Raw genomic sequence first — 20969 nt, 5'->3', positions numbered from 1 at the left:
CTTGGCCCCTCTGTTGGAAATGAAGTGTAATATATCTACATGTATGCTGTCTGTGTGGCCATAACCTCTCCGATGCAGGAATTAAACATCTGCTCAGGAAAAACAACATCTGTGGAGGGAGCTGACCACCAAGTCTAAACCATCACTTCACACAAAAAAAAAAAAAAAAAAAAAAAAAAAAAAAAAAAAAAAAAAAAAAAAAAAAGTTTCACCAGCAGCGCTCGCTGCTCATCCGATCAGAAACGGAAATAGGTTGAGGTCTTCAGCAAACTACCAATTGAACCACATTTTTGTATCATAAACATGCCACAGTATTTCAAAGCACGACACTTGAACCATGTCCTGTACATAAACACATTTTTATTTAGCCTGATATAGGTTACACATGGGGGGAAAAAACTAAATAAAATTCTAAGAGAACTACTTCCCTTTGTGGAGCTAATGATAAGACAGTTTTAAATCAGCTTATATCCCCACAAGACAGCCGTCAACATTAGCTGCCGTGAGATGTGTGGAATTAAGCATAATCACATGCTACGACTGACCCGAGGCTTTTTTTTTTTTACCTTTCTTCAAAAGGAATAGAAAAAGAAAACATATTCCCTCAGCAGTCTTTATGTACGTTTTCTCACTAAATAATATGGAATGTTATCTTGGAAATGCAGGTAAAAAGCAAACTGTTCTCTGCAACAGCAGAAAACAAGATAAGAAACTGAATGAATAACAAAAAAAAGAAAACCGATTCCCAGAATCCTGTTTGCAAGCTGCTACTGTGTGTGAGGCGTTAAGAAAACACCACCTCAGTCCAAAGTGTGTTCGACGACAAAAATAACTGAAACCTGCCGCCGTGATTCAGTCTTATTATCCTAAAACGTGGATATGAACAGAAAGCACAACCTCGATGCTCAATAGTACAGATTAAATTTACACTGCAGAGAAGCTTTGGAGTCTTATATATTAGGACCGACAGTCATAGACACAAAGAAAAGACTGATGAGGGAAAAGAGGGGGCGGGTCTTAACATTTAACTAGTGTTAGTCTGTTTTCACTTGTAAATTTCACAAAGTGCAAATTTTTCATTTATATTACATCATTACCAATTTCAGAAATTGTTCATTTTCTATTATACAACAATGAAAAATGGTTAATTCCACATTAACCCCCCCCCCCAGCCAGAACCAACCCCCCTCCACATCGGCTATCCATCCGAATGTTTTAAAAAAAGGAATCACTAAATACATGCTGCAATGCGCCCACCAATTTGTTTGAAACCGCTTTCGGCTCCTTGAATCTCTTACAGTACGTTGTTACCGTCAGCGTGCGTTTATAGTTAAAATATATATATTAATCTATCATTAAATAGTATGCCTCTTGCACAGTCTTGCATGCATTGAAGAGCATTTGGGGGCAAGCTGTACGAGGAGGAGAGGCGTGTGGACGGACTTGCTCAGGCTGTGGGCTCCGGGCCGGGACCAGGCACTCTTTCGCCACCACCTGTAAGCGGTTTCTGCCCTTTACTCTCCTTGCAACCACGTCAGTTCAAAAGATGGTTCTCCAGTGTGTTTTTGTTGAGTGAGCATTTTTGTGTGTACATGTGTGTGTGTGTGTGTGTGTGTGTGTGTGTGTGTGTGTGTGTGTGTGTGTGCGGTCCTAAACTCTGTTTCACAGAAGAACTGTGTAGATCACTGAAGTTTTGTTCCAAGCTTTCGTTGTCTGTTCCTAGAAGAAAAACAACAAAACAAATGCAAAAGACGGAAATTCTGTTAATTTCAATGGAATCGCAGAGTACAGCGGATTCTGTAGCGAGGACGAAGTAAATGCACCCAAATCTTTAGCCAAAAGTGCAACTTTACTTAGCAAACTATATAAACTATCTTGACAGCTAGTGTGTCCAAAATGGAAAATGGCTATTATTAATTGTGTTGCACTATTCACTTTTATTTAAACTGCTCAATAACCGAGACATGGTCTGTAGACAGAAGACAGGAGTCAGTGGTGAAATACTGTATAAAATCTGAGCATCTCGCTAGCAAATGAGCTAACGAACTTGCTAACTGAGCGCAAGCAGACTAGATTATTGTACTGATTGTTTAGTTTTTCTGCTCATTTTGTCATTATTTTTGTTATATTTTTCTAAACTATATTAGCTTAGATTTGTTTCCATCTTTTTTGTTATTGTTGTATTTCTCTTTAAGTTGAGTTTAGGTCCGTTGTATAAGCCCGTTGCTTCTTGATCTCTCCAAAAACATGTCTTACTTTTTCAGTATCTGGATTTTATGCACTAAATAAAAAATAGTGTGTCAGAAACTTACCTCGCCTCTGATCTGGTCACTGTATACTCAAACCATAAGATGTTGGGAATCAGACTTGTGTCTCGCACCAGGAAGTACTCTGATATTGGCCTATAAATTAAGAAAACATTAAAAAGAACAAATTATTAAGAGTGGCCATGAAAGACTAGTTGTATCCACTTATTCAGGCTACGGACGACTCGTCTTCCCCTGTGACACAAGGAGGAGGCGAAGAAATTAGAGCACGACTTACCACGCTGCTATTTTGGGGAATAATGGTGTCAGCATCTCTTGTGTGAAAAAGAACCAGAGTATGCCAATCGTACTACCGACCACTCCGCCATAGAAAACCTGGCTCCAGGTGTGATACAACAGGTAGACCCTGAGAAAGAGAGAGAGACAACACAATGTTCAAGAAAAAGTCAATTGAATATCTTTGGGTTCTGGATATTGAGTCAGCCGGAACAAGAAGCCACGAGGACATTTTATAGTCAAGGAAATAAAAATAGTGAAAGTAATGGTTGCAGCCTTACCTGCTGTATGAGACCGATAAGGCCACACCCAACAGGATGATGGACAGTATGTGTCTCCACAGCAGGTCCACACATCGAGCATTGTTCGTTTGATGCATTCTGAAAAGACAGATCGGCGTGAGTTCACATCATGACGTCTACCTCATGGAAAGATGAAGTGAAAGCGTCTAATGAGTGGTAGTCAAAAACATAGATAACAGATATTGAACAAAAACTATATTTGATTAGTTTGTGGACGTTAAACTTCAGCTTGGGTCTACGCCTCTCACAAATAACACAGCTACATATTTCCACCCATGAACGTTCACAAACACCAAGCAAAGACGAGCTCACCTTAAATAAAGGAAAAGAAAGAAGTAAACAACAAAGAACCACATCAGCTGGGAGTGACTGGAGGGCATCCCATAGTCTGTGTGCAGGGTTGTGTGAGTTCCTGCAGAGAGACAACATAACCGGATATAAATACACATTGTCAATATGGAGTACATATCCATACAATCATTAGATTGTTTTGGTCAGGTCAAGCACCAAAGTTGAAAAGTGAAGTGAGTGTCTTTCATTGCTTATCTGGCTGGGGTTGGGGCGGAGCTAAATATAATCAATTTGAAGAATATTTGCATATTTATTTCTATTTTAATTGTTTTGAATACCACTTGTATACCATAAATGTCTCTATTGTCTGTTTTTATTCTGTATGTTTTCTTTCCTGACTGCTGAAAAATATATCTTAATCTCACTGAAACTACACATCTAAATAAATGATTCACTAAATGTCACTGTGTCGTTTATACTGAGGAAATGCCTGTAATTGGCATCTCTCTCTTATGGCAGTTTGGATGTTTATATGATTTTTGCATCAGGTGATGAAGTACCTTGATTTTTCAGGAATTGAACTTAAAATAGAGCCGGCAATTAAGCCGTTAGTCAGTCTCTAGAAAACCAATCGGCCACTATTTTGACAATTGAGATGGGCAACATCGATATACAATCCAATGTGATGTAGAGAAACTAGACAACTGAGCTGGTGATGTCCCGTTACCTGAACAAATAACGTGATTGCATCATGTCAACAGTTTGTTCTCTCACCTGCACATGGGCGTGGCTCTCTGAGAATGTGCTTCAGCAGCCAGTTCACCCCTTCATTCAGGATGAGTCCACCGAAGAAGGAAATCTGTAAACATTATATATAATATAGAAAAAAACAATAAGGTAAACGCATAAAGCTTGCAAACTTCTTGCCTGCCTGACACACATACTCAGCCCCCCTTAAATTGACTTGAAAAGTGATACTCTCTGAAACTTAAAAGTGTGCAGAACTCACCGTGTGCAGCTCCCGTTTAAACACTATGAGTGTAACAAAACCCACGAGGATTGCTATGGGTAGGAGACTGAAGTAGGCCAGCATGTGTCCCGTCAGGTCGCCTAAAAACACAGAGACACTGTCATGAATATGAGACCATCAAAAAAAACACAAATATTAAAGTTATCCAGCACCGGTGGGAGGACACTTTGTGAACCCGGATGGCTGAAATATTTGACTGAATACAAGCAGGAAGCTGCTGCGGTGACGTAGCCAAGCCTTCATCTAACTAATGATCCACATTGTTTTCTTTTGTTAACGCACAGCTCGGTGCAATGTGGTTCATGCTAGTTATACTAATCAGTATGAGGCCAAGGAGCTAGCTACTACGTTAGCCGCAGTCCTGGCTACAATGCTATAAAAGGTGAAATATATGGCTGTTTCCACCATAGTTATGAATAATATTTTGCTGTTCACGATGCTTTAATTGTGTTGAATAATTACTGCAGGACGCGCCGTATTTGCTAACTCCTGAGAGGAGATATTAAAGCTGATAACAAGGCAGCTAACAGGCTAGCTAGCCTTCATTGTGGACATTAGCGGCAACTGCGCATGCGGCTCTGTCTCACTATTTAGCAGTCCGGGTTGCATTCCCCGCTGCGCTCCGACGTTTCGCAGCGTCTCACTATTTGGCAGTAGCGCCAACGACCGTGTCCATTCAGTTACGAGCACACACACGCGCAGTCTCCGAAAATCACGCTAGCGGTTAGCATCTTCGGTAGTTAGAGAAAGACGTTGAGTTTTACATACCCTCCGGGAACTCTACGTGTGTCAGAGATATGGACCGCCATCGAGATGGTGCCGAGCACTGCTCTTCCAACGCCATCTTACCCCGGACACAACCGGGCAGTCCCAGTGAAACGCCCCAGACACGTGTCTAACCAATGGTGAACGGAGCGCTGTGTTCAAGCGGGCCCCGGCAGCGGAGACGCCGTCCAATCCCAGCCGCACACTGAATATGAGATATATAGTCCCCATAGAGAAGAATTATTGAATGAACAGAAAACACAAAAGTCCAGCTCTCCACTGCACTCATTCAAAAAAATAAAGTTCATAATTAGGCTGCTGAATTAATTCAGGCTGTACATTAATTAAAATGGCATGCCATGTATATGCCGTGATATTGCCTCAGTATTTGCCCAGACACATTTTATCTAGATTAAACGATTCATCATTTATAAAATATATAAATGAAAATAAAAAACATCCCTTTTAATTCCCTTTACTTAAAGTGAACTCTTAAAAATGTCCGTTATGGTTTTGATAAGATATTTTGTACTGACTGGTGTTTCTATTATTTTGGCAACCCTATTTATATCAATGAAGAAGCTTAATAACAAAAACAACTCTCTGTGTAATGCAGTATTTAAACACAGCGTAGCCTTTCAACATCACTGGGAAATTTGAACCAATACATCTCTAAAATATGTTCAACAAAGCTGAACATTATAACCTTCATGAGGTATAAGAGAACCACATTTCTCCTCTGTATTGCATGACTATTGTATTAAACCTCATTAGTTTTTAGCTATAGGTGTACCAAATACACTGGGTGTAGCTCACCTGCAAAGCAAACACTAATCATACCTTACACTGCCTATAGGTGTCTATTCACTCCGGGAAAAAACAAATATTGTGCCATTGTCAAAATTGCACAATATCTCACAGCATTAGAGGGTTAGACCTAAATGTTGACATTGCTCATCTCGCAGTAGAAGATAGATAACATGTACTCACCCACACACACAGCAGACAAACTCAGGCTTTCACCAACTCACATAAATTCAGCCACGAATAACAGGACACGCAAAGTAAACAGCAAAAACCTGAACAAACAGACCCTATAAACAAACAGAGTATCTCCAACTGGAAAGAAAACCAAAAGAGGAAGCAGAGACTAATGGTAAAGATGCGTGTGACCTTTGTGTCAGCGTGTACAGTATCCAAAATGTAGGAGGAAATGAAAAGCAGAATAGGATTTAACGTTTTGAGATATTATGCATGTTTCAAGGCCTCCAACATCTTCAAAGCTGACTCTGTTTTAAACGTAATTTATGCATATTTTCTTTGAAAAGTGAGATAAAAATATATTTTTGTGGGGAAGTTTTGTTCAAGAAAAATAAGTGTTTTAAGACAATTCTTAAAGTTTTGGCAAAGCAGTGATGCTTTTAAATGGGGTGCGTTGATTATGTCCCCTGGTTGTGTAGTAGGCCTTTCCACAGACTAAACATTGCCTCGCTGTAGAGATGAGAAGAAGGTTTCTAAACTTGTTCAGCACACTCACAATATGAGTTGTGCACCCTCCACTGGCCTAACATCGAATCACTCCAGAGCTTCCTCTTGTATCTCTCCAACTGACTCTAGTTACTTTGTCAAGGTCTAAATGGTGTTAAGAAGCACAATAATGAATGAGAGTCCTGCATCAAATGTCACACTTTATTTACTGTTGCAGCCAACACAACATGGGCAACAGAAAAACAGATTCGACACGACTTCTTCATGATCTGTACCTCATTATTGCTGGCAATGTTTTAAATAACATTGTTTTTAATTATAATAGTATAGGGATCTTTGTATGAGTAAATTCTGTATAATACACGGCAGTGTTTGAGCCGTCAAAAGACAATCCATTTCTCTCACATATTCATACTTTCTGCTCTTTTTAATTATGCCAGTGCTTCTTATTCATTCATTCATTCTTAAAAAAAAAACCTCTACCACACTCATAAAATAATCTTGTGTTTTAGGAAAGTCGGATTCCTGGCGAGACATGAAATGCAATGAGCCGCCATCAGTTGGGAAAAGGCGTAATAAACGTAGTTTAATAACAAAAAAATAACATTTAATATGGAGAATCAAAATCAATTTACAGTTTGTGCTGGCATTTTAATTTAACAATAGAAAAGACAAAAGGCATGAATAGGACACTTGTAACGTACAGCAGTGAAAAAATATGTCTTTCTACATTTTGGCCGTCTGCAATCCTCATAAAACTCTTTAATCTATAGAATATATGCAAAGTATTTCAGTTCATTCCCGAATTTTGACATTCAAGTCGTTATGAGTTAGCTTCTTTGTAACTTGGATTTTCAAAACTAACGATTAGAGCCTAGATCTAAAAGTTGCAAAGATACACTGATTGATGCATTTCAGAGAATGTTCACATGCAGAGGGATTAATCTCTGGTCATCTCAGGACAGAGAAAAAGCAGACCGTCACGCGAACACAAGACTAAACTTTAGCATCTTTGCTTAGTTGCATTTACCTGCATGAGTCATACTTGATAGTCTACATTAACAGGGCTGAAACTTGGGAGAATGGATTGGACGGGACAAGCAGTGAAAAGTTAAAATTGGAGAATTTGAACATTTCAAACATGGAGACTAAAACAAAACCAGAATAAATAATTTTCATAAAATATTTTTCCAGGAACGATAGTTTCCATAGTGTACAGCATGTCAGCTCTATGTTATCCATAGCATGTCAGTTCTACGATGCAATAAATAATTCAATATATTTGTACAGATAAACTCTTATAAACGGCTTTTACAAAAAGGGTTGTTGGACATTCCTGTATATCTTTCTGCTTTTCTGATAAAGTGCAAAATGCTTAAAAACACAAAGCTGCACATTTGCAAAACAAAACGTCTTCTTGTACAGTAAAAGCTTAATTTATAGAAGGATGTAAATGCTAGACAGAAACAGAAATAGTCCCACAGTGCCGACTCTGAGCAGTATTGTATTGCGACATGTAACATTTCTGAATTTCAGAGATTTGTTGCAACGAGAGCAGGATTTTGAATTGATCAAGACCACAAAACACACACTTGTATGATTATGAAAAACAAATAGCTGCTGATTTGTGTGATAAAGCTAGTGAGAGACCCCAAAAATGATTTGACAGAAACGTCTTCTCTTTTCTCAATCACACGGGCAACGATAATCACACATACTGCCGCTCAAATAAATAATCTTCTCATTGCATTTCATGAAGATAATTTAGTTTTCTTCACCAACCAACCTACAGTCTGCATTACACACATCTGCTTTCACAGTGGTGGAGTAACCAGACTTAGTTTAACTTGGCATCTTCGTCATCTCTATGCTCTATCTTCATCAGTGCACTTATGTAGGTTACAGTCCGACTGTACAATGCCCGGTTCTTCATGAAACAGAACAATATCCTTACTAAGACGAGTAGAATGGCACCGTTTCATTTAGAGGTTGGGTCAATTTTAAAACGTGGCCCGAGATGGAAAATATCAACGTGTGTTTCCAAACAATCATAACACAAAGGTGGTATTAGATAACTGTGTGCACCGTTCTTTCTGACCCTCTGTGGCACTTACAATTAATAATATTCACGTCATCTATTGCCGAAGAAAATCTGATCAGATCACTGAGAATGTCAATCTTTACAAAACTTTAGCATCTTAGCTGGATCAGCGCCATGTCCAAGAGGAGACAGCTGTGGGTCCGAATAACACTTTGGGATAATTAAACTTCAATATGAGTAACATGTTAACACACTTTACTAGTTTTACATGAGAACTTTTTGCAATTCACACAGTCTCTTGGATATTTGACATCTAAGCTTGCGCCATTAAACCACATTGGATTAAATAAATACTTCTTCAGATTAAAGAGACAAATTAATTTAAATCCTCCAAGTCTTCCGCTGGCCAAGCCTGCCAGGAATTATTATGGTTTTTGCAAATATCCTTTCTCCTTTAATATAAAACATACAAACGCACATTTATTTTCACATAATTATGAACACTATGATATTCCACAAGTCAGATGAATGGAAGGTTACAATGCAACCACTGGTTCTCAGAGAGACTCGATCCCTGTGGAGTAATAGTGTAGAAGGCCTGGTCTTCCAGTGTTGGGAGCGCTTTATGCAGGTGTGTTTAGGAATTGTCCACATCACCAAACAAGGCAGAGACAAGTCCTCACAAGTCGGAAGCCCTTAGTGACCCTAGTAGTCTTAGTTGGGCCCTGAAGGGCCCTCTGTGTCTCTTGGTAGGGCCCCGTTGAGCTCCAGAAGGTTGCTGATTCCCAGATACCCCAGTAAAATCTCACTCCGGCGGTGGGAAAGGTTCAGGATGTCCTCGGCCAGGCACTGGGCCGAGGTGAAGCGGACCTTGTCATGGTCAAACATGTCCTTCAGGTACTGCAGGATTTGTTGCTGCAGACGAAAGGAGAGAAATGAATGACATACACGTGACACGGTGAGTCTGACCAGGGCTGTATTAAATAAAAAAATACATCATATTATGTACCCGCATTAAGCTCGTAGAAAGATCAAAGACTAATTTGATGAATCAATTTATTGAAATTGAGTTTCACATTCGAAGCTTCCTTCAAAAACCTGAAAAGAAGCTTTGACTATTGAGGTTGCTAGTGACTCGGTTACTAACTGGGAGCATGGAGTCTCAGAAAAGATGCTAGTGAGTTGCATTATGGGAAATGTAGGATCCAGCATTTTTGGAGCTCGACCCATTAAAACTCAGGATATATCGGCCTCTGCGGTTTACATTTTCACTATTCTGTGTTAAGTCTCTAGCCTCCAATCTTTATGGAGGTTACGATACGGCTCTTTATGAAGCTGGGGAGTTGAAAAAAACTCCCCATTATAGACACTATACAACTGTAGTCCTCCTCATGACGAGTAAACTGAACGTCATGTGTAAAGTACGTGTTGCACCAGTAACGGTACTTGCCTTTCCAATATTGTGTTATAAATCACAGCGTCTTAGTTGTGCTCTCACCTTGAAAATGGTGCACACTTCACTTAGGTGCTGCCTGGATCCCAAAAACCCAAAAGCTAAAACCGGGCTCACATGTTCTGATATGGCATAGAAGTGGGAGATAAAACCATCAGGAACCTATGGAGAGCAGCAAGAGAAACTCAGCTGTCAGAATCAAAGACATACAGGTTGCAATAAACAGTTCTCAATCTTTAAATTTGCTCAAACTCACCATAAGAAGACGCCTTTTTGCTTTTAGGACAGACCAGCAAGCAGTTGCCAGAGCCTAACAGACAAAACAACTCTGTTATTAGAGTAATTTGTAGCTAACACGTCGGTGGAATAGTCAAGGAATTGCTGTGTGTGTGTGTGTGTGTGTGTGTGTGTGTGTGTGTGTGTGTATAAATCTACCGTCTCTTTAAAGCTGTCGGAGAGCCAGCGGTTCCTCAGCACAGCCACCACAGAGGACGGAGGGTTCTCCAGGTCTTCAAAGGAGTCCATCAGGATGAAGTCCAAAACGATGTCGAAAAAGTTCATACACACCACCTGCAGAGACACGAGAACCCCCACAGTTCATTGTACTACATGCGAAAGGGATTAGGTTTTCTCTAAACACGTTATACTATATATACACAGTTGTCATGTACATAAATACTGTATATACATGTACACAGTCTGTTTCAATTGCCCTGCTGTTTTCACCCTGACTGTTTCGCTGTCTTACCCTGAATTTATAAAGCGACGTTGAGTGCATTCTTTACATAACTTTGTACCTTTAACTTCTGAGGAAAACTTTAATTTCTGATGCATAGTATTTGTACTTCCTCTGTGAGGCATATTGCAAAGTATCCGACTGTAAACAAATGTGGCACTTAAATGAAGATCGATGGTTTGCCAGTTACACAACCGCCAACAGTGTTACACCAAGTAAAGTGCAGAGCGAACTGACTGTTGCCTGTATTTCAGTTAAAGTTTAATGCAGGTTAGCATGAACTTGAGATACCCTGTGCTCAAAGCCTGTTCCCATGAATGAATGAACCAAGCAGGCCGCATGCTTGCAGGTAGAACAATATTGTTGGCAAAGAAAAAGACACATGAGATGAAGGACGGGATTATTCACCCCTCGACCCTCAAGCTCCATCTTTGTGACGGGCCACGTTTCTTCCCTCTTGGTGTAAAGCAGCATGTCTTCGTAGCTCTCCAGGAAGGCTTTGGGACTCTGCATTAAAGCAACACAGGAACTAATTAGTTTCAGCTGCGCAAACATGTCCACAGAAGCAGAAGCTTGTCTTGCTTATCCAAACAGGACGAGTTAATAAGTGAGGATCCAAACGAACAGTGTTTACCTTATTTGCCTTCACCATTAACCCTACAATCATTTGCTTCCCCGTCTCCATGAAAAACGTGCGATGAGTTTCATCTAACAGCAGGACCTGGAACAAACACAAAGTCATTTATAGAATAATTTGGTTCAAAACCACATTTAACCTCCACAGTTAACCTGAAAGTGAATCATTTACCTCGGGCGGACCAGGGAGGGATCACTCTCATGGACCAAAATGAAATAAACTGTCAGAGCTACGCACCAACTAAAAACACAGCTTCACTTCCCGCTGTGCAATTGTTATCAATAATTGCAATCATCTAAACAAAGAGAATGATCTCGTAGACAACATGGGTAAGTCTTAGGAGCTGGAACAGACCTGGAATGCTTGTCTCACACATTGAAGCTTGGCAAGGAAGTCTTGGTCACCAAAACATTCAAGTAATTCAGTCCTGGTGAAGAAGAGAGAGAAAAGGTATGAAGCTCCGTGAAACATCGACATGTTATCGTCTTGTGCTGTTGATACACAGCAGGGAGGGTGAACCAAAAACAACAGACACTCAATGCTCCATAGAGCCGCGGTTAATTGGAGATCCAGGGTTCCTTACTACGAACGACTCCTTTGATATTACAAATAATAATGTAATACACTTAGTTTTAAAATATTGATTCATACAGCTTTTAATATTTAGGTACAGACGGTACACTTCACAGTTACCTCAGAGACCTATAGCACACTTTGCCCTCCCGGACCAGAGACAAGGCTTCTTCATAGAGAGCTGCTGGTTTATGTGGCTGGTAGACGTCTTCTAAAGACAAGGCATCGAACAGCTGCACGGACAAAACACACACACACCTCAGTACACAGTCCACATAAACTGTTTTACATAGAAAAACAGCAGATAGAAGAGTACTTGTATGTGTATTTGATACAAATACTAGGGAGCTACTTGGAATTTAGGGACTACTGTATATTTAGGTTTCTGTCAGTCTTTAGAGAGCAGAGGAAAGGAACTAACCTCTGCAGCCGAGAAAAAGGACTCGTCAGAGGTAACAGTGGTCGCATCATCATCATCTCGCAGTCTGTGGAAACTCTCCACTTGAGGCAAGATCAGAGTTCCTTCACTCTCTGCCAAAGGAACACCACAAACTCTGACTGACAGGGCAAGAACCAGAACACATGCACTTAACAGAAAAATAAAACGTGGGAACCCACTTTAAAAATCAGGAACTGTATTACTACTGAAGCACACCAACACTGTATCAATCATAAACCATAAAAAAAAAAAACATATGTTTGGCAGCTCGTTACACCTCAAACTCTGAGTCTGTTCTGTAATTTTGTTCTCTTTGATTAATATCATTCCTCTCGTTCTTTTAAGGTCACACATAAGCTCTTACCAAAATCTGCCAGCACGCTGTCTGTTGGGATACTGCTGCCAAAGTCCTCTTGTAGGTGGTACGCCCTGTGCAGTAGTGTCTCCAACTTCTCAGCAAACACTTTATTACGGGTTTCAGCCTATAATGAAGCAGAAAACAATTGTACTGCATTGGTGCTGCGTCACAGACACCATCACATGTACAGAAGGCGAAATCTGTACTGTACTTAAGTGGAAAGTAATCCAACCATGTTCAAGAATATCATGCTGTCTGCATTGGTAATTATTGTTTGATAGTTACCATTGGAAAGTCCTCACACTTCGCCCCCTGCAGAGCGAGGCTGTTGTTGCTGCTGGAGGTCGAGGGGGTGTGATGGCGAATATTCAGGGCCTGTTCCCACTTCCGTAGAGCTTCCTCAAAGAGCTCCATCCCTAGCAGGAAGAGAGCGATAAGACGTCACGTTGTGAACGGGAAAATCTGAACTTTGAGCAAAGAGTGACTGCAAGTGGCACCAAGCTGCAGGTGTTATTTCTTACATTTCCTACTTTATCAAATATATTGCTAAATTAAGTGGCCCGAGTTTCTACAGTTCTAAAAGGGGGAACATGGAGCAGAATTCAAATAGTTCATGCAGGATAATGCAAATATTAACCAACAGCACCCTGGGTCCAATAGTCCAACATTACCTGATAATAGCCTAGATTATCCCCAAATTACCAACAGCAGAAAATGAATGCCGACTTCCCACAATGTGGGAAACGCCGTATTATAAGCATGGCCACCAAACATGGTAAAAACACACACAATAACTTATACATATACTCAAGATACAAGTCATGCAGCATTTGTTTTTTAAATTAGTCACCAATAACGGATGATTTTGTTTCACGATCAATTGTTATTACTGACTAAAAGTACTGAACATATACTAAGTGGTAAAGTATAACTATAACACTATATCTAAGGCAACACAGCAAAATATCTGACATACATCCTCTGTATTACCTTTTTATAAAACCAGGAGTAATAGTAAATACCTACCCAATATATAGAGATTCTCTGCATTTACATCCTCTATTGCCCCTGACTCTTCTACCACAGGTTCTGCCTCCCAGGGGGTGGATGGATTGGCTGACTGATTTGGAGAGTTTGGGACCCGTATCTATGCCAGAAACACAAACACACCATGACACATTAGGGAATGTGGGAAAAAGAAAACGGTAGCCAAAATGATATGGAATTAGTTGTAAATTGTCAAACTAACAGATGCCAGGCTGTGTGAGGAACTTGAGTGTTTACTAGGGGCCAGGGAAGAAATTCCACTCATGGTGTCATTGCTCCGATTGCTGGGACTCATCATCTGTCGGCCAGTAAACGGGCCTGTGGAGAGAAAAACATTCCCTTGTATGCATATTTCTCAATAGATGATACAAAGGAAACATATAATTGGAACTTTTCCTCCGGGCGTGAAGTCATGCACACCTCTCTTAAATGATGAGGGTCTTCCCGTCTTCATCAGCGCCTCAGGTATTCCCACTGTCTTCTGGCCCTCCTTCCCTTGTGTCACCTGCTTCCTTTTCCTCCCCCGCCTTTTCAGCTGATGAGCGGTGAGAGCCAGGGCGACACTGCCCAGCGCTGTGGCAAACAGCACCTTCTTCAAGTTCGGGGAAAGCTTCAGCTGAGAAAATATGGACTGAAAGCAGGAGAGGCAAATGTAAGCGGACATAAAGGGATCTACTAAACATTAACTTATCCATCGTCGATAGTGAATAGCGCATCTGTTTAGAGCTGTAAAACTTTAACTGTATGCAAAGCGGTTTACCTGCCCAAATGTGGAATACAGAAACACCGGTATCTCTGCTACAGTCATGGCCAAAGCCTGGGCGATGGACATCCCGTCTGCTCGTTTGAGTGACATCTCAGAAATGTAAACGCCTTCACGTTCCCCCTGTACAAGGTGTCGTCTCTGCTCTGAGATCAGCCAGCTCAGGGCTTGCTGACGAACCGCCTATCGTCATCCACTCCCGAAGCTTGTGCTCCACGCTCGTCCAATGGCTGACTGTAGATTTATTACCCTATAATAAATAAGACATGAGGAAATTATCAGAGTGTGGCGGCCTCCTCCTGCAAAGCAACATTATATTGCACAGGCCTTGTAACAGATAAAGACATCACACAGTTATTGGATCACTGCAACAGTGCTGTTGGCTCCAGGACAACATGTCTCGAGACACAAAATCAACTTGCAAAGGTCCATGGTTTAAGCTGGGAAAAATCAAGCTCACATCCACTGTTCAGCAGCAGAGCAACTTGACATGCTGCCTGCTACTTACCTACATACACTGGCTGGTATGCAGCCAGTTCACACACATACTGTACGTGACAAACAGCAGGTGAGGATTATACATGAGTTCTCCTCTTTCTTTGGAGCCAAACTGACTAATACAATAAACTGTGTAAACAATGTTTTTGCCAGTTACACAAGCCACATTACTGATAATGGTACTGCTAGCTGAAAGACACTTGACTGTAGGTGAATAGCAAGCTAAGCAGTTAGCCCGTCCAGGCAGCTGAGACCACTTATTTTTATTTTAAACAAGTCTAAGCTCTGTTTTTATAAATGTGGTTGCACTAGCAAGCAAGCATGAGCACCCACAGGCGAGCATGCTAACGTTAGCTAGCACACTTAGCTAACCTAGCTCAGCCTCATCTGTCAGTTGACAGCGTAGCATCATCCGGTCAACCACACACTGGCTGTGGGGCTTTGACTTTAACACCTCAGAGGCTTCAGCGGCTCTGTGTACAGCTAACCAGCGGTACGACTAATAACATAATCCGTCACATAGGTACATACCGAGGGCACCAGGGAAGGGCATTCCTGTGTCACAGTCAGTGAAAGCCGCACACTAGCTTTTCTGCTCGGAGGCGGGGCTTTAAAAATGTATGGATACTGACGCGGTCACCCAACCAATGGGACAAGGAGTACAGAGGTTTGCTTTTTTTCTTGACCAATCGGATGGACGTAAAGAGGGAAAAAAACAGTTCGCAGATTAAAGTCCGGCTTTCATCACACTTTAAAAAATAGAAGGTAAAAACTGTCAGAAAGGTTCCCGTGGTACATAAAATTACATTTTGGCCAGTATTTTGCTCATATTAGTACTCTTTTTTTGTGGTGCAAGGACTTGCCTTTGTCATGGTAATGTTTTAAGAACAAGTAAAGACGTTCGCGCTCAGCCTTCGCAAAGTATCGTAAATTTACGAGTGGTGCCTGAAGGCGGCATTGCAAATTTGCCCTGGTGAAAGTGCTAGTGAATCACAGTGATATAAAGACATTGTTTCTGGTTGTGGCATATGCCTTTCAGAATAAAAGTGCAAAAATCACATAGGTTTAGGTGCGTATGTCTTACGAGGTACTTCTCAGATCATATTCTATTTACTGTAACGCTAAGATTCAAGGCCATGTTTTTGTATAAATGCATACTATGTATGCGAGTATGTTTGTGTTGTGTGTGTTCAGATCGTTCAGATGACACGTTTATTTTGAAAAAGGCGGATCGGAAGCCACGGTCTGGATATAGAGGAACACATTATAGTCAATTATTAGACAGGGCCTTGAAGTACTGTGTCAACACACCGGCTCAGATAACACTAAACAACTGGATGGATTTCAGGTGATAGTTAATTCAACATGCCGACTAGAATAGCGGAACAGACCGCAAGGTGATGGACGTTAAACGGAAAAGAAACGGATCCTGGATTTAAGAGCACTCATCGGAATTTACCGAGAGCAGCCATTCATATCTGTGAATATGAATCCCCATGAATATGACTCCTCCATGTCTGGGCTTGTCTCAGTCTCGCCGCTTCTGCCTCAAGTTAAACGGCAGGAAAAATGAGCGTCGCCGGGCTTCCTGTAGCAGAGCTTTCCCATGGGTCTTGATATGAAACATCAGGTACGAGCCGGTTATTTAAAGTATAAAATAATAGATGGATGTACTGTACGTTAACGGATAAACATGCAACTCCACCCCCTGATCAATACAGATGTTCTGGCTCTGTCTGCTCAGCCTGAGCCTCCCTCTGTTGTTTTGGTTTGGACACGTGATCACACGGGACGGTCTGTCTCACGTTCTGCAAAGCAACGGACTCAGGGGCTATATGAGGATCACGCCCGGCAGGATGGACCAGGTGAGAGGGAGAGAGAGACAACTTCTGGATTTTAAAAGAAATGGTGCATAGTTACAAAATCATTTCACTACAGGGTAATAGCAGACCACCTCAAGGTGTCACTCAGAGAGAACCAGGACATTCTGATGTAGCATTTCAAAATGAAAGCCCTTCAAAATCTCATTCATGAGCTAACTTCAAATCACATTCATAAAACAATTGGCGTTACAAAAAATACATAGTCATATAGAATCACACGGCAAATGCTTTCACATGACACCATCACCTGTATAAAATCCAACTGTTGTATTGTTGTTAGATACACTGAGAAAATAGCCTACCTGGCACAGGCCCAAGGGCCCAAAGTGTCAGGTCCACCCTGGCCTTTACCCACAACATGTCACTCAAAGATACACGCACCAACCAGGGAAAGACTAAAAATGACCACAAAGAAACATAATACGACTACAAAGAGACATAAAAAGACTACAAACAGATGCAAAGCAGCTGCAAAGAGACACAAAATTACCACAAAGTCAACTTTGGTTACTTAAATCACACGTCAAATATTATTATGTACATATGTACATCAATACATATGTAATTCTGGCAGCATTACTACTGAGATATAATTCCCTATATGACCTAAAACACCTTTATCATTCTGCCCTATTTCTCTACAGATCCTTTACATGCACTGCAGCCAGTGTGCCTTGGTCTCCAGCTCAGGTCAGATGTTCGGAGCTGGCGTTGGAGAAGAGATAGACAAAGTCGGATGCGTGATCCGGATGAACAATGCACCCACACAGGGGTATGAGAAAGACGTAGGGAACAGCACCAGTGTTCGGGTTGTCTCTCACACCAGTGTTCCCTTGCTGGTAAAAAATGAGCACTACTATTTCCAGCAATCAGCAGACACCACATATGTGTTCTGGGGTCCTGAGAGGAACATGAGGCAAGACGGGAAAGGACACGTCTATAATACTCTCCTGAAAATAGCAGAGAAGTACCCAAAAGTCAGAATCTATGCTGTGACAACAGAGAAGATTCAGTACTGTGATGGCGTGTTTCAGAATGAAACTGGGAAAAACAGGTACAGTATGAGTTTAGAGTCCCAATCTAATGAATGAAAGCCATGAGTGAAGCACTGTTTGTTTGTTTTCCATGTGTTTTAATAAACCAAAGTTACAGCCAGTTGTGGAGGAAGAATTAAGTAAAATTACTTTTACCATACTGTAAAAATACAAGTAAAAGTCCTGCATTGAAAACGTTACTTAGCTAAAAGTATACTTAAATGTACTTTATTATTAGAAGTGCACAATGAAGAGAAATGTCCTCTGTGAGTTGCCAATGAATTTTTCTATCAATCTGCTAATTAGCTGTTTTAACTGTCAATTTCCGTTTGTCACAGCTCCTTTCAAAATAAGAAGCTTCCATGTGTACAGGAAACAACAAAATAAAGCCATAGAACAAAATACACTTACAAACGATTTTTTATAAAGATCTTACAAAATTAGAATTACTAAAGTAATATACAAACTAATGATGTGATGTGCAGTTAATGACTGGAACCAGGCTTTTATTTTGGTCCTGTTAGAGTTTTAAATGAGCCTTTTAAGAACAAGTGCCTGCTGTCTCTCACTCAGAATGAAGACGGGGGCGTTTCTCAGTACTGGATTCTTCGCAATGATTCTGGCTATAGATATGTGTGACAGCATCCATGTTTATGGAATGATCGACGACAACTACTGCAGGTGAGACATTTTACACAATGACACATTTTATCCTAACTCGAGCTCCATCTTCTTTTTAAGTGTCGTAAATAACCGTTACCGAACTCCGGTACTTTTCTGCCCCTGACAGTCGAGCCAATCACAGCGTCGTTCCTTACCATTACTACGAGAGGAACCGAATCGACGAGTGCAAGATGTACAGGTTCCACGAGCACACACAACGCGGGGGACATCGCTTCATCACTGAGAAGGCCATATATGCCAAATGGGCAACACGCCACAAGATGGAGTTCAAACACCCCTCTTGGAGCCTCTAACGATGTTTAAACTCAGAAGATGTTGAATGTACAGTTGTAATACAGTTTTTTCTGGCTTTTAGTCTTCTTTACTAAAGATTTTGAGAGTTTTTAAATAGAAAAAATTAATTCCATTTAATGCTGGCATAGTGGATAAAATAATCCGCAGCCATAAATATAAAATAATGCTTTAGATGTACCAGATGTAAAAGTCAGCTGGTACCACTGTCAGTATTACTGAACACTTACCGTTATGTATAGCCATATATCAGTATACTGACAAAGCATTAAGCCACTAAACTAGAACGTAAAACCAGTTTATACCAAAGCTTTTTTTTATACCCATGCCTTGACTTTCAGTCTTATTTTGCACATGTATTCAATAACGATTTGATGCTGCAACCAGGCGTGCAGCTACAATATGCACCTTTGTTTAAGGCTGCAACTAACGATAACTAGCTGCCCTTTATTTTCTCAATTAATCAGTTCATCATTTGTTCTACAAATTGTCAGAAAGTAGTAAAAAAGAAGACTTTTTTTAAGAAGACTTAGAAGACTAAGAAAACCAGCAAATAATCCCATTTGAGAAGCTGGATCCAGAATAATTTTTTGTGTGCATTTTCGCAGAAAGAAAGACAAAAAAAGCTGCTGATTATTTATCTGTCAATCAGCTGATTGATTCATTGAGTAATTGTTTCAGTTTACTTTCCCTGACTGCAACCAGTTACAGTGTTGTAATGCTTGAAGTAGTAGTAGTAGTAGTTAGCTTCTGATTTCAGCAATACATTTTATTTTAATGTTAACGGTGTCCACATGTTTCCATTGGGAGCTGAGTGCCATTTAACTCAATGAGAGATCATGCAGTGTGTAGTTGTGGAGAATGTGGGGATGGAGCGCAGTAACATATGTAAACGTGATGGCACGTATACGAACCACAGAGAAGTATTCACTGCAGAGAGGTCGACAGACCACAGTCCTCTGATATACAGCCCACAGCTTCAGTGGCCAACAAACAGTATTAAAAACAACGAGCATGATGGGAAAATACAAGCAGTTCTTTGTGGCTGACGGGACAAATGCGGTTTGGTGTTTTGTTTTAAGCATAGGTTACTTTCCCTTCGAATTTCTTCTGCTGGTTTACAATGAAAAACATAGCGCTGCCTTTTTCAGTCACGTAATCCTGATTTTGTGACAAATTCCAAAGACTGTAATATTATTTGCACTACTGAGCAAACTACTGTGTCAAAGTATTTCACGGTAATTTACATTTCAGACCGGAATTGTTTGAATTAATATGATTATTGACTTTTTGGGAACCACAGATTTATGTGGTGAACTGTGCAAAGTACAAACTTGAATGTAAACTTGACCACTGGTTACTGCAGATGGGTGCAAACATGAATAAATCTGCTGACAGTCTGCATGTGTGTGAGCTCGACTTTGAGTGAGACTATATACAAATGGTATTAATGTCTGTCATGTTTGAACCACTTGAACTGTGTCTACACATGGGAATGCAGTGAAAGGCTCTACGCACACGTGGTCCACCCACACAGGCGTTGTCACTGATTAGACTTCTTGGCCGGACAGTGAAAAGTCAAATTGAGTGGTGCGTGTCATGCTATTTTGTAAATTCTAAGGATTTCTTACCTTATGCAAAAAACATTCATATTGAACCTCTTCATATACAAATCAACCCAGATTTAGTGTGAACCTCTGAATTTGCAACCTGATGGAAAATGTACGGCCCTTTTAAGCTACAAATGGAGATATGGTGTACACACGTAATGAAGTTTACCCAGAACATCGCATAACAACCTTATTTTATAATCCATTAAAATCCACCTTTAATCAGGATAAACCTATTTTCTGACTAACAATAATATCATGGATGTGTACCTGACAAATATTTCAGATCGCCAATGTAATACTTTGTCAAATACCTCAAATTAATTTAGGAGACGTAAATATAAATGATTTGTAATGATTCTTCTCTTGGATATCGAGCTCATGCATTTTTTTTATTATAGTACAATTTTAAAGGGAACTTCGAAATAACCCCCCCCCCCCCAACCACCCACGCGCACATCACCGTGCTGCAGTGGGAGACGTGATGATGACGTCAGCTAGTG

At 40.6% G+C, this 20969-nt stretch overlaps 3 protein-coding genes across 5 annotated transcripts; 1 reads left to right on the top strand and 2 right to left on the bottom strand.

Moving 5' to 3' along the window:
* Window positions 1-346: 346 nt before the first annotated feature.
* dolpp1 (dolichyldiphosphatase 1) lies at window positions 347-5040 on the bottom strand. Its single transcript, XM_031860208.1, has 8 exons — window positions 4935-5040; window positions 4146-4246; window positions 3911-3995; window positions 3158-3257; window positions 2825-2923; window positions 2545-2673; window positions 2313-2402; window positions 347-1719 (listed from the first exon to the last, which is right to left on the bottom strand). Exons 1-8 carry the CDS (start codon window positions 5008-5010, stop codon window positions 1683-1685), a joined length of 717 nt encoding a protein of 238 aa, XP_031716068.1. The 5' UTR covers window positions 5011-5040; the 3' UTR covers window positions 347-1682.
* Window positions 5041-6975: 1935 nt separating this feature from the next.
* Window positions 6976-16368, bottom strand: miga2 (mitoguardin 2). 3 transcript variants are annotated; one of them, XM_031860251.1, is made up of 16 exons: window positions 15496-16363; window positions 14464-14716; window positions 14124-14334; window positions 13906-14021; window positions 13683-13803; window positions 12942-13072; window positions 12663-12780; window positions 12281-12417; window positions 11980-12092; window positions 11641-11713; window positions 11284-11370; window positions 11058-11156; window positions 10349-10483; window positions 10170-10223; window positions 9959-10075; window positions 6976-9375 (listed from the first exon to the last, which is right to left on the bottom strand). In XM_031860251.1, exons 2-16 carry the CDS (start codon window positions 14557-14559, stop codon window positions 9175-9177), a joined length of 1809 nt encoding a protein of 602 aa, XP_031716111.1. In that variant the 5' UTR covers window positions 14560-14716; window positions 15496-16363; the 3' UTR covers window positions 6976-9174. The 3 variants fall into 3 exon arrangements, with proteins under 3 accessions (XP_031716111.1, XP_031716112.1, XP_031716113.1); XM_031860252.1 differs by having other exon boundaries at window positions 12281-12390; window positions 15496-16362; XM_031860253.1 differs by lacking the exons at window positions 6976-9375; window positions 9959-10075; window positions 10170-10223; window positions 10349-10483 and having other exon boundaries at window positions 10498-11156; window positions 15496-16368.
* st6galnac4 (ST6 (alpha-N-acetyl-neuraminyl-2,3-beta-galactosyl-1,3)-N-acetylgalactosaminide alpha-2,6-sialyltransferase 4) lies at window positions 16209-20895 on the top strand. Its single transcript, XM_031860254.1, has 5 exons — window positions 16209-16594; window positions 16686-16829; window positions 17492-17901; window positions 18455-18562; window positions 18672-20895. The coding sequence occupies exons 1-5, from the start codon at window positions 16571-16573 to the stop codon at window positions 18856-18858; spliced, it is 873 nt and encodes a 290-aa protein (XP_031716114.1). The 5' UTR covers window positions 16209-16570; the 3' UTR covers window positions 18859-20895.
* Window positions 20896-20969: the final 74 nt, after the last annotated feature.

Source organism: Anarrhichthys ocellatus, unplaced genomic scaffold, assembly GCF_004355925.1.
Source record: "Anarrhichthys ocellatus isolate YVR2014 unplaced genomic scaffold, GSC_Weel_1.0 scaffold23, whole genome shotgun sequence".
NCBI lineage: Eukaryota > Metazoa > Chordata > Actinopteri > Perciformes > Anarhichadidae > Anarrhichthys > Anarrhichthys ocellatus.
The sequence above is the reverse complement of the archived record's forward strand: the minus strand, read 5'-3'. Positions and strand labels throughout refer to the sequence as shown.